This window comes from Coturnix japonica, chromosome 20 (genome assembly GCF_001577835.2).
Source record: "Coturnix japonica isolate 7356 chromosome 20, Coturnix japonica 2.1, whole genome shotgun sequence".
Taxonomy (NCBI): Eukaryota; Metazoa; Chordata; class Aves; order Galliformes; family Phasianidae; genus Coturnix; species Coturnix japonica.
The window spans coordinates 10,434,326-10,447,580 of NC_029535.1; the positions used below are offsets into that span (position 1 = coordinate 10,434,326).

General features: G+C 41.3%; 1 protein-coding gene across 1 annotated transcript; it reads right to left on the reverse strand.

Moving 5' to 3' along the window:
* Positions 1 to 2,933: 2,933 nt before the first annotated feature.
* PCK1 (phosphoenolpyruvate carboxykinase 1) lies at positions 2,934 to 10,445 on the reverse strand. The gene is made up of 10 exons (XM_015882090.1): positions 10,249 to 10,445; positions 9,885 to 10,159; positions 8,308 to 8,489; positions 7,517 to 7,720; positions 7,008 to 7,195; positions 5,991 to 6,153; positions 5,637 to 5,861; positions 5,416 to 5,547; positions 4,602 to 4,697; positions 2,934 to 4,043 (listed from the first exon to the last, which is right to left on the reverse strand). The coding sequence occupies exons 2-10, from the start codon at positions 10,106 to 10,108 to the stop codon at positions 3,589 to 3,591; spliced, it is 1,869 nt and encodes a 622-aa protein (XP_015737576.1). The 5' UTR covers positions 10,109 to 10,159; positions 10,249 to 10,445; the 3' UTR covers positions 2,934 to 3,588.
* Between the last annotated feature and the right edge of the window lie 2,810 nt (positions 10,446 to 13,255).

Genomic DNA, 13,255 nt, shown 5'->3' on the forward strand with positions numbered 1-13,255 from the left:
ACTGCACTGCCGCAAGTATGGAATAAATCATGTTACTATGGTAGCCAAGGTTTTTGGAAAACAGTATTTCCCACAGCATAAATGCCGTTTCTCTGAATTTTACTTCTTTCCCTGAAAATGGCCCGATCATCACACAGTTGTGAGATCTGAAGAGGGATTTTGCTTTTTCCAATGAAGAGCTCTGCAGCAAGCTGGATGCTGCTTCTCAGTTTTATTCTCTATTTGGTGTAGCCACCATTCATGTTGACAGGACAGAGGTGTGTTGATATATTATGTACTCAGACTAATTATGAGAGGGATCAGAACCTGAGAAAGGGTTTTGAAGGAATGAGACAAAACGCAGTTGAAAATCTGACCTTGAAACACTTTAGACATGAGTCCCAAGCATGGCATCAGACTCAGAGACTTCTCAACCTGTACAGAGGTTGGACCAAGGTCTGGTTCTGAGCTTTGTAGATTTATCTGTGCTAACGTGAGTACTTGGCCCTGAGACCAGTGAGTTAAAGAGACTGCGCTTTGTAGCATTGAGCTGGGCTTCCATGGAGATGGTGTGTCCATCACCATGCCATCTGGTTTTGGTAAATCATGACAGAAGTAAGGTATCAGCCCATATCCCCAATAGCATTCGTGGTTAAAGTGAGATTTTGACTTTGTCTCTTTTCTCGTCAGCCACTGGAACATCCACAAGTGTTTTAACAAAGTATTTTGTTTCTCACTTCCCAGAATACCAAGTGCATTTCATAACACAGCTGTTGCAAATGTTATGGCTTTGTACTCTTCGTGTGTTAGTCTTCCCTGTGCTTCTTTTCTCTGCACCTCATTTAATAGGGCAAGTTTTATATTTCTCTACTTATTTGTTGAAGTTTATTGCATTTGTTGCCTTCCCCTCTTTCTTTAGATAATCAAGAGAAATTCTGAACTTCAATTTGAAAGCATTATGTTCTAATTCATTTTGTTTTTATGGAGCATAGTATTTGTTGGATGGAGAGAAGTTGAGATCATAATCTGGCTCAGTTGACCGAGTTTCTAAATTTTAAAACTTCACCTTCCCTTTTTTTTTAAAACATTTTCTATGCCAATACTAAACATTGTGATCATTCAGGATGTGAGTTGTACTCCCCATAGATGTGGTAGGTTACAGATACATTTACATACAAAGGGGCTGTTGAATGATTCACATAAGAAGTTATTTTCTTGTTCCCAGCCTTCACAGTACAGCAGATTCCCATTTTCTGTAGTCTCAGGAACAATTTGTCTGCCCATCACTCTGAGCAGTGTTTGAGGTGGGGTGTGTGGTTAAAACGTGCTGGAATTTTCTGTGCTAGCCCTTTATGAGGAGCTGTGGGAAGAGCCCCCGGAGCAGAGCCTGCCTAGAGCCTGTCAGGTTGCAGAGAGGTGGCTGTAATGGGTCAAAGCAAGGCCTTAGTTGACGGCACCTGCCTCACCACTGAGCATCATTTCATAGGACAAGGGTCACTCCCTTATCCAGGTCCATGCACATGCAAGATTTGGGCACTTGGCACAGGTTCATCTGCCATGAGGCATGAGCTGCTCTTTCTGTCAGATTCACTGTGCTCTGGAAGGCCCCAGACTTCTGCACGTCTCCTGGGCAGCATTTCAAAACGTGCTCAGAGTGTTTTGGCACTGTTCAGGACTAAGAGCCTCTCGTGAGGCCCTTAAGAAACCAAGGGACTGTGGCTGGCTATCACTAATATTACCATGATGGATTTTCTGAGATCTCCCTGTCCTCCCTCAAACTTACCTAAATAGCAGCTCCCAAACAGCCACAGAAGTTTGGAAATGGACCAAACCAATCAACTACAGAATTATAAACAACTCTTCTTTATACATATGATGGCACTCCTTGCATCCCAGAGGAGTGTGTATATGTGGAGTTGTTTAGAGTCTTCCCCCTTCACCGACTGATTGATTTGGATCTGGAGCTCATTCAGGAGTACAGAGGCTAAAGGTGACCATTCAGGAGACCTGCACCATAAAGATGTGTTACTGAGCAGCAAACAGGCCAACAAGCACTTCTCCAGAGGCTTCACAGCTCTCCTTTGCTTCCTTCACAGCTTTCTGTTGTTGTTTTGTGTGACCTATCTATTGACTCATGTCATAGTGCTTATTTCAGATTTGGTAATGTGTGAGTTAACTCCTACAGGCGAAGCCAGGAGGCAGTCAGTGGCTTTTTGGGCTGTGTGACCTCTCCTAGCAAACTTGGAAGGGCATCTGTTGACCAGCTCTAATAATGTTTGTTTTGGGAGGAAGCAGGGTCTATAAAAGGGCTTATTACACAGTGTAAACGATTTCTTTTTGTTAAGCAAATATTTGCAATATATTTTGGGAGATAGAGCATTCGAAGTGAAAAAGCATGATACCTGCCAAGGATGTGAGAAACACATAAAGGGTACCTTAAAATGGGCTTAAACTGGGAGAACATGGGATGGTTTTAGAATCTTGATCTATGAGGAAACCAGTCTGAGGCCCTTTCAGCTCAAGCTTTAAAGCTTCCGACACCTCACTTAATCTAGGAAGCCTTTCACAAGCTCTCTTTGCTTCAGCAGTTCCACTAGTTCTTTTTGCAGAAGCCAAGCAACTGAGGAACAGAGGCAAACATCCTGATACAGGACTTTCCTACAGGGCAGTTTATTTTACAAAGGCCTGAATCAACTAATAATGCCCAGTTATGGAGAGTACGTATCTAGCTGGGTGGATGACTGCTCTCAGCTGGTGTCATAATTTCTGCATCATTCCTTTGGCTTGAATAAAGGTTGCAAGGAAAGTAATAGTTTAAACTATTTTGCTTAAGAGTAGCAGATCAATGCTATTCAACATCTAACTTGTGAACTTGTCTCTGTGCTGTGGTATTGTCAGGAGGCCCAATTTGTTGGCTCGTAGTTTTATAAACAGTGAGAATACTGGAAATTAGGTCACGTTTTGTATAAACTTTTATTTCAATAGTTTAAAGAATAAGCCATGTAAAACATCTGGAAATCACAGGAACATGAGGCATATATAATAGCAATATCTTAAATATGCATTAGTAATACAAAGTCATCTTTCACTCTGATAAAAGTTACAACTGTGTTTTTCTACAATACATTTAAGTCATGAAGTATGCTTAGATAATACATATATACAACATTTGTCATTCTTTCCTGTAAGTGATGCTGCTAAAATATGAAAAACAAAATTAATCTGAAACTCTTGTGGTTTATGTGCAGTTGTGAAGCAATGTGCTACACCTTGCAGGCTGGATTATACCTACAGAGCTGTCAGCAAGCAATTTACATACATCATGGGTATGTGCAGAATTGTGCATGCAAGTGACAGATCACAGTTTTAAGACTGTGTGCTCACAGATTCCCACAGCTGCTCAACAATACTCAACAACTGATGTAGTTATAAATCAACAGGTCTGGAGTTATTTCTAGGATGCCTTTACCTGTCGTCTAACTAAACTAAGACCTGCTTTTCATCACAACCCCTGCTCATCAGTGTGCTGCTGTGCTTTCAGTGGTGATTTGGTGAAATGTTTCTATCCTGTTACAGAACGTGTGGATTGATAATTGTATTTCTGATCAGCTACAACTGCTTTATTCTCATCTCCAAAGCAAGCATTTCTCTTTCTATTTCATAGGGAAGGTCAGCATTAACTTGCCCTTCAAAGTACTGTTTGATTTCTTCCACCTCCTTTTCCCAGAACTCTTTGGAGATATTAAACAGTTCAGTTAAGTTGATGTCTTCTAAGCCCTTCAAGTTCAAAGCAGTGTCAGCAGGGATGTAACCTATGGCAGTTGTCTTGGCAGAGGCTTTCCCTTGAATTCTGTTGAACATCCACTCCAGCACACGGGAATTCTCTCCATAGCCAGGCCACAGGAATTTCCCTTGGCTGTCTTTCCGGAACCAATTAACATGAAAGATCCTTGGTAGTTTTGCTGCCGGGCGGTGTGCCATGCTAAGCCAGTGTGCTAAGTACTTGCCAAAATTGTAGCCAAAAAAAGGTCTCATGGCAAATGGATCGTGCATAATAATTTTTCCTGTTCAAAACACAAATGGAAAACATTTAAAGCACAAAGTTTCAGTTCCTCCCAGTATTTATTACCCAGCACCCTTAGCCACCTTTCTGCATATGAACCACAGAACTTTGAGAAACAGTACAAACATTAGCCTTGAAGTACAAATTAGTTTAATCTTTGCAATCACTGGAAAGTAAATGTCTTAAATCTCAGGTCAAACAGTTTAAGGTTCTCGAGAGCTGCCCTTCGTTATTGGGTTATTTTTGCTGAGCATTAGCAGAACAGAAAATTAAAGTTTACTTAGCCCAGGCTGTAACAACTCCATATCAACTCTTCTGGCAGCACCATGATTGCACTCTGTTCTGTACGCTTGCCACCTAGGGGATTATTTTGCATAATTTGTCTTTTCAGGAAAATCTGGCTGTTAATTCCAGTATAAATATTTTCTGTTGTAAAAATGCATAGGTTGCAAAATCAGCTGCCAAGATTTAAGTGTGAAAGAGCAGAGGGGGAGGACAGAGCAGGCTCTGCAGAGAAAGTAGCTTGTAACACAGATAGGCAGACTAGATTTTGATTTACCTTTGTGCTCAGCAGCTGCTGTTGCTTCAGATCTCATAGCTGCTCCTATAAATACTCCATGCTGCCAGTTAAAGGCCTCGTATACAAGAGGCACACCTGTAAAGAACAAAGTCACTTCAGTAATTAACGATTCAGAAGCATTTTTATGACAGGTTTTGCTAACTGAGATATTGCTGTATCCCAGTTACTGTGTAATTTATTCTAATTTTTCTTGTTGATTTTTAACTTGGTTAATTTCCTGCCTTCTTAGAGCAATTCATATGAATGTTTTCAAAACTGGCTAATCATTATTGAACACATCAGCTGGGAGATATCTGAATTCCCAACAGATTTCATTGGAAGCAGATTCTGGTCCCATGGTCATGTTTGTGGTATTAGATTCAGGCCTAGCATTACTTCTGATTTTTTCAGCTCTAGGTGGTCTTTAACAGAACAATTCATTTAACTTCTTTATCTGTAGACTGCCTACAACTGGTTTAAATCTTGAATCATTTCCTATCTGAACTAGTTAGACTAAGCAGTTTGACATATATAATTTGTTGTGCTTCTACTGCCTGAGGTACTGGATCCTGATCTCTCTTCACTCTCCAGTCCTCTATTATCAGTAAGTGTTTTGTGCTAACATCTAACACTTTACACATTGTAAGTGTCTGTAAGTGTGTGTGTGAAAGGCTAACATGGCGAAGTTAAACTAACAGGGTTATCTCCTTGCTTCTGCTGCCGTGATAGCAAATCTTGTGTCTGCGCCCGGCTATGTTTCAGCTCTTCTGTGATGAGCACTTCAGACTTGCTTTGTGGTTTCTGCTTCTCTTACCAGTAGGTCTGCGGCCTCCAAATATTATCCCCTCAATGGGCACACCTTCAGGTGATTCCCATGCAGGGTCCATGATGGGGCACTGGGTGGCTGGAGTGCAGAACCGTGAGTTGGGATGAGCACAAGGTTCCCCTATAGAATATGATAGAAAGGTCATAATGGCAGATGGAAATTGAATTCGGTAGAGAAAGACAAGAGAATGTGGGGTAGAGCCAGGTTACCGTTATCTGGAGTCCAATCCTTATTCTTCCATGAAGTCAGTGTTACTCCTGGTGGCAATGGCTCATCAATGCCTTCCCAGTAGACACCCCCATCACTTGTTTCAGCTACGTTGGTAAATATGGTGTTCTTGAATATGGTTTTAATAGCATTTGGGTTTGTTTTGACTGAGGTTCCAGGGGCAACACCAAAAAAGCCATTTTCTGGATTGATTGCCCTTAAGTTGCCTGGAAGTTAAATAACAAAATATAAGTAATTAAAAGTGTTTTAATTCTTTCCAGAACTTTCATCAAGTCTTGCTGACTTTAAAAGCAAACCATGCTGGACTATTCATCAATCTAATTCCACTTCCATACCTTGTTCATCAAATTTCATCCAGGCAATATCATCACCCACACACTCAATCTTCCATCCTGGCAGGCTTGGGTTCATCATGGCCAAGTTGGTTTTTCCACATGCACTGGGGAATGCTGCAGCAAAATACTTCTTTTCACCTTCTGGATTTGTAATTCCAAGAATCTATTGAAAATCAAAGACAGTTGTTAAATATGGTTGGTTCTTCTTGCATTTTGCATTGTGAAGATTGTCTCCCAGCAAGTGCTAATGGTAAAACATTTGGTTATGCAAAATTCTTCCTACAAAAGAAGTAGAATGTAACGTAGTTGACAAATAACAAGTGGTATTTAATTCATCAAAAAAATCCACTTATCTTGCCCTTAAATTATATGTAAACAGCCCCTATATTTTTAGAAATGTCACATATGTATGATTCAAACACCTTTTTATTTTTCTGATTAAAAATACACAGGCTGTATTTAGCTGTATTTCTTAACTGAGACATAAGAAAAACAGGCAGTATTTTTTTTACTGTAAAATTAGAATGGAGTGAGGGCACTTCAGATACGATACTTCTGCACTTTTCATAGTACACTGAGATTTCTCCTGAGACTGTTCAATCAGACACTCTGAAATTCTTTTTGTCAGTGGCATTTTGTGGTAGTAGAATATTTAAATGACAGCATTGCAGAATCTTTAGTCCAGAGACCAGTTTATACTATGAGAGACAATTGTCAGACTTGCATTAATCCTTTATGATTCCATTTGTAGTCTCAGTGTAGATGCTCAGTGATCACGTTTAGGCTTTGCTCAGTACCCAATTTTATAGACATTAGTTTAAAATGTTTGGTACTTGAACTTTCAGGCAGTTTCCTATTTATCAGAAGTCTGCCATGTGATATGTTCATACCTAATGTGACAGCACTGTTCATATGGGACTGTCATTTTATTGATCTCAAGATGTGATTGTATTTATGTTGGTCTGACTTCAGTTTTAATGGTTGTTCAAACACACACCATGACTCAAGAGCTCTTACCAGCATGTGTTCTGCTAGCCAGCCCTCTTCCTTGGCAATTCTGCTGGCAATTCTAAGAGCAAAGCATTTTTTCCCCAGTAAGGAGTTTCCTCCGTAGCCGCTGCCAAATGAAATGATCTCTCTGCGATCCGGGAGATGAGCAATCAGTGTTAACTCTGGGTTGCATGGCCAGTTGTTGATTAATGGTTCTGCAGAACAGAATGTTGTACTCATGAATGCAGCAATTTCCATGCTGGATCAGACTGTGCTTTTTCATCAGCATTGAGACTGACAGCAACCCATACCAGATGCTTCAAAGAAACCCCCTGGTAAAAACTAGGGATAATAATCTCCTTTCCATGAAACTCTCATTGAGCTTTGATTCCTTTAATTGACTTTTTAACCCAGTACAATTACACAAACCACCCCAAGTCTTTAATGATGAGCATTTCCAATGTGCTGAGAATATGCAGCCAGCTCTAAAACATGCCCAAGTACTTCAAGGGCTGAAGCATTTAAATCTTCCCTACCTTTTAGAGGTAGAGGACATCCAACTGAATGAAGGCATTTCACAAACTCTCCAGTGCCCAGGGCTTTCAGAACAGCTGTTCCCATCCGTGTCATGATCCTCATGCTAGCCACCACATATGGAGAATCTGTCAGCTCAATCCCAATCTTGGCTAAAGGAGATGCAATAGGGCCCATGCTGAAGGGGATGACGTACATTGTGCGTCCTGTAGAACAGAGACAGGAGCAAGAATGTTATGTGACAAAGAGCAAGCCAGGGAACTTCTGAAATCATCTATACTAATGTGGAGGTTGTTTCTCGCTGTTTTAAAAGCTGTTTGTCTTGTGGGTGTCTCTGATGTTTAAACATCTAACTTTTTGTTTGTCAGCTCACATAGCAAGAAGTTTTATCTCAGATGTTGAAAGCAGCTGTTCAGACAAAGTGTCTAGCCAGTAGGAGAGGTGGGTGGATGCTTCTCTGCCAGTGTAAGCTGCTGCAGCTGCAGTGAATGCTGGGGATGGGCATTCTGTTTTCTCACCTCTCTTTCTATCAGCTGCTGACTGAAGAAGCACCTGTACTGTGCTCCTCTTTATGAGGAGAAAATCAGTTCTCTACTGGAAAGAGGCTGCAGACTACCCTTGGGCAGGCATTTGGATCTGTGCTGAAGATCTGAATGAAACCTACACAGTGACTAATACTGAGGGTCTGCGCCTGAGCCTTCAGCCAACATTTCTTTTATTAAATATCAGAATAATAATGATTAGTGTTTCAATAATCCTAAAAATTCAATGTCAGCCTTCCTTTCTCACCCACCTTGCATGCAGCCCGGGAATCTGATGTTGAAAGCTTTCTCAAAATCCTCTTCCGACATCCAGCGACCCAGCTGGCTAGTTCCAGTTTTAGGGATTGGAATGGTATCTCTCTGTTCTTGAGTGATAATGACAGTTTTGCTCTCGATTCTTGCTACGTCTCTTGGGTCAGTGAGAGCCAACCAGCTGCATTTCAGTGTAAATCAGGAAAATCAATATTAATTATTTAAAAAGATGGATGTGATGCTTCTCCCCCACTTTTTTTCACCCTTCAGCTAGGAACTCTTTAGCAAAATGGCCACAATGTTTTATAAGACTAAAACTAAAGTGACAGAGCCAATATAACTGAGATAAATTTCAGAAATTAGGCAGACATTTTCTCTCATACAAATTGCTTCAAGACTTTGCAGTTTGAATAACAAATTATATGGCTTGGGAAGTTCTGGTTACATGTTAATGTCCCTTTGCCTCTTATCTTGGCTTTATTTTCTACTGCTGACTTTGAGAGAAATGTTAAGAATCTCATTTAATTCTCCTTCTCATCAGTATACAGTTGTTTTGCGTGGGATCCACAAAGTGGTGCCTCAAGCACAGTGGATGCCAAGCAAGTACGTTACGTGCTGGTCAAAATGCCTGCAGAATGAGAATCCAGCCTTGTAGATTGACATTGTCCTTTTAAGACAGAGGCATCACAAAAGAAATACTGAGTATAAGCGTGTCATAAACAGTGAAGGAGTTTACGAAACAGAATTCTTTTCTCCCCCTCTAAAAATTTTGGCCATTTATTTACAATAGCAAGGATTGCTTTACATTTTCACCTCTGTGCACAGAAATTTTCCACGAGTACAAAAATGTTCTAGCTGGGCTGTCATAACCATCATCACTACAGCTAAGCATATAATTAACAATGAATAATTTATCTGGTGAATCTTGCCCTTTTCTCTCCCAAATAGTCTGCAAACAGATTGCCAAATTCCTCCACTTAGTTATTCAAAAGTCTTTGCAGATTTCTACCATGAAGATTTCTTGGTTGGCACTTAATTCCTTAGCATGTTCTTGTTGTTAATATTCTCCTTTCACGTTGGGTTAAATGGGAGAGACAACGAAATATTTGAAAAAAGTATTTGCTGAATACATTACAGTCAAAGCTCATTGGCATGATGTGAATAATGCCTGTACTGAGTAACATTTGAACGCCCACGGAACTATTTGAATGCCACAAAAAGTATTTGACGAATAAACTAATTGACTAAAATAGTAGAATTCTTCAGAAGATGTATTTGCTAAATAATATTCAGCCATTCCTAATGATTAGTTACATAAGTCTTGTGACATTATTTCAGTTCCCTGATTTATGTAGCTAATAAATAGAGACAATGTACTGCTGATATTCCTGTGCTTTATGTTAATTTGTACAGGAAAAGTTTGCTGATCTCAATTATTTCAACTATGTAAACTGCCGTGCCAAAATGTTCATGGAAAGCAAATATTGAAGGTTATGAACAGTTTTAAGTGCAAACAGGACAGAGAATGCACACTGCTATTCTGAGACACTCCTTGATCCCCTTTTCTGCTACTCACCAGTTCTCGTACTTGCTCAGCTTCCTGACCATGCCTTGCTCCACCATGATGTCCAGAATTTTCTTGTTTTCTTCTTCTGAGCCATCACAGATATGAATGCTCTCAGGCTGGCACAGCTTGGCATTGCTTTCAATGAACTCCCTCACTTGTGGAGGTAGGCTCTCCAAGTCCCCCTGGATAACCTTAGGCATGACGTTGACCTCAGCTTTCAGCTCTGGGGGCATTACTGCAGCTGCAGTGGGTCTCGTTGAGGGCTTTGAAATAGTGATCACAATCTAAAATCAAATGCATTGGTTTTGTTTGCATGCTGTGATGTTCTGCCATTAACGATGCGTAAGAAACACACAGAAAGCATTGTACTTACAGTTGAGTTGGATGGATGTCAGTGGGGATTTGGCTCCCTTTCAGCTGATGGTGTTTCACCTGCTTTGGAGCGCTTGTTGGTTTCTGAGGTGGTGTTCCCCTTCCTTAAATAGTGTCTGTGGTGTCCGTCCCACTGGCTGAGGTGAGGGAGGCTTGTCCTTTACATCACCACTGGTTGTGTTTTGGGACACTGCCACTGACACATTGTCATCGTGCAGAGTTGTCAACAGCCCTGGCGAGGTAATCATTTAACAGGTCTGATTAATGAATGCTGAAAGCGGCAGTTCTTAGTACCTGGGTTTGCTGCTTGGAGCAGTAACAGAACTTTGAAGTTTAACCATGCTCTTATGCAGTTTAGCTTTGAAACCAAAAGCGTCACAGCATCTCAGTGTGTGGAAAAGGTTGGGTACAGCCTGGAACAGGGAGCTGGCGCAACACAGCAGCTGGCACAACAAGCTGATGCTCGCAGGTTGGCTATGAAGCTGGGGCTCGGCCGAGGTGTGTTTGCTCTGTGGATAAAGTTCAGTACTGAGCACTGATGAGCCTGAAGAACCATGGTGTGCTCCTGCCTGGAGGTCTTGTTTTTGTCTATGTGATTCTAAAAACGCACACAGTGTAAATCTAAATACTGAGCTTCCTTCAGCACTGGAGGATTTCTGGTTATGGCTCACTATAGGCTCATGCAAACTGAGCAATTGTTATCTATCTGTACAACTTGGAGAAGAGACAGGTCACCAACTCCCTCAGCAACTGCCGTCCCCACCCTCCCCCAGAAAATTATTTGTTATTATACTTGGATCCTATGGGTGCAATCTAACGTTGACCTGTGCTTAAATTAGGTCTCCCCTGGCTGCTCCTGGCTCTGCCCATCTTGCCAGATCCTTGCCTTCTGCTACTCCATTTTAAACCATCGTGCTCACAAACAGAGGCTGATCTTTTTATCACTTTGCCTGTGCAGTCAGTGTGTGAGGACTGAATGCACTTCAGATGAAGATAAGCGTAGAAGTAACCCCTGTGCCATTTCACTGCACTCCTCTTCTATTCAGTCCCAGCAATGCTAAATTCTGCTATATTTGACATCAGTGGGGGTTCTACCATCATGTAAGATGTTGTCAGTAATAGCTCACAGAATGGTGAATTTGGAAATCCAAGATAAGTTTCTGGGAGCTGCTGAAAGCAACAAAAAGATATTCTTAACCCACCGGCTGCTCAGGCTCGTGCAGTCAGTGAGGTGTTTCCTGCAAGGCTCTCAGCAATGCAGACAGCAGAGCTGCAAGTCCAGAAGAGCCAGGTCTGCCAGAGCAGCACTGAGCTGCAGTCTGAGCTGCAGGCACCGCAGGGCTGAACCTCATGAGCACAGTGGTCAGTGGCCATGGGAATGCTTCCCCTGGGACTGTATCCTCTATCTCTCCTGCAAAGCCTTTTATTGTGTGTTGTAAATGCAAAGGAGAAAAAAATTAGTGAAGTAAGAGGGGTTGCCCTTGATGCACAGCAAGGCCAAACATTCCTGAAAAGGAAAACAAAAATCTGTTAGGATAAGAGGTGCTGGAGATTGCTTCAGAAGGGGCTCCGCTGTAAGCAAAGGTAATATCTGAGCCAATATGGTAATGCTAGTGGTGTTTGTGAGCAGAAATATTTTGCCCAAATATTTTTTATGTTTTATATGTTGTTAAGTACTTCAGTAAAAACAAAACGTGGCACATTCGTCTCAAATACTGAGAAGACTTTCTTTCTTTCCAGAGGAGTACAGCAATAATCACAGTGTTTGCTGGTGGTCCCATAAAAGTGCATGTATAGGAATAATCAACTGATAGTAAAACAGCAATACTTCTGTATGAAGGGGGGGAAAAAACAGGGCCAGAAAATGATCGTATTGCAGCACAACTAAAGTCTGAATAAAAGCTTCAAGCTGTAGCAGTGCAGGATTAGTTCTCGTGCCTCTTCAGAAATACCCCCCAAACCCGGAGCATTGGATTCTGCCAATTAAATTATAGGCAGGCAGGTGTTGTGCAAATTTTCTCGCACTGCAATCCTAACCTCCCACAATCTTGCTATACAAACTGTGGGTTTCTCTAGAGAAGACACTGAATATGCCAAATTGGTGGCACTGTGTTATGAACATATGTCCATTAAAAATCACATTAAGGATTCCAAATGTTTTTCGTTTGCGATGGCAGCGGGGCTCGAGTGCAGATGTCCACTGGGAATTCTAGACACTTAAGCATCGAATTACTTCTATTTAGGTAACACCTCCTATCAGAGGATCTCAAAGCATGCCGCAAACACACAGTAAGCCTGAAGCCCCTATATAAAGCATGCGTAGTATTTTGTTCTGTGGTGTAATGACATAACTGAAGCATATGCAAATCAAGGCCAAGATTTTTTAAATGAATCTTCTCATTTCGAGGTTCAGATACACAACATATGGCATCGAAGTTGTGATCTGAAGGTACTGAAGACTTGTACCATCCAGCAGCTGAGGGAGAAGTGGTTGGTATCTCCAGGAGCTCGGCTGTGCTGGTCTTGGGGTGTTCACCTATTGCCAGTGCACGCAGCCATGTGCTGTATGTCTGCCTGCCTTCTGGGTTTGGTGAGTGTGGGGACTCCACTGGTAAGAAACACAGGAGCTGAACTGTGGGGCTCTTTTTAAATTTAAAAGGAAAAAAAAAAAAGGTCTTGAATTTAAAGTTTATTTTCCACTTAAGTGAAAAATCTTCTTTGGTACTAATAGCATTTTAATATCTAATAGCTGATACAACTTCCTTGGTTTTAACTTTTGTTCGGCACTTTTTCTCTGTACATCTTGACACTTGAAAGTGATGCTCATCAAGGTTTCTTGGAAGCTGTCAAATTATGTAAATGAGGGTGATTATGACATTTCGAGATGATGGTGTTCAACAAGTGCCTCACAAGGAGTGTTTTCAGGATGTTCACTTTGATGGACATCATTCAGCCTGTTCAGAATAATGGTTCTGTGCACTTCCCCTTTTGCCAACTCACTGGAACTC

Bases quoted from the DNA above. Each gene is read 5' to 3' on its own strand.
- PCK1 (XM_015882090.1), bottom strand. From the start codon at position 10,108: ATGCCCCCAGAGCTGAAAGCTGAGGTCAACGTCATGCCTAAGGTTATC. The intron at 6,154-7,007 runs GTAAGAGCTCTT...GATTTTCAATAG, and splicing joins GGCTAGCAGAACACATGCTG to ATTCTTGGAATTACAAATCC. The intron at 4,698-5,415 runs GTAAGAGAAGCA...TGTTCTTTACAG, and splicing joins TGGAGGCCGCAGACCTACTG to GTGTGCCTCTTGTATACGAG.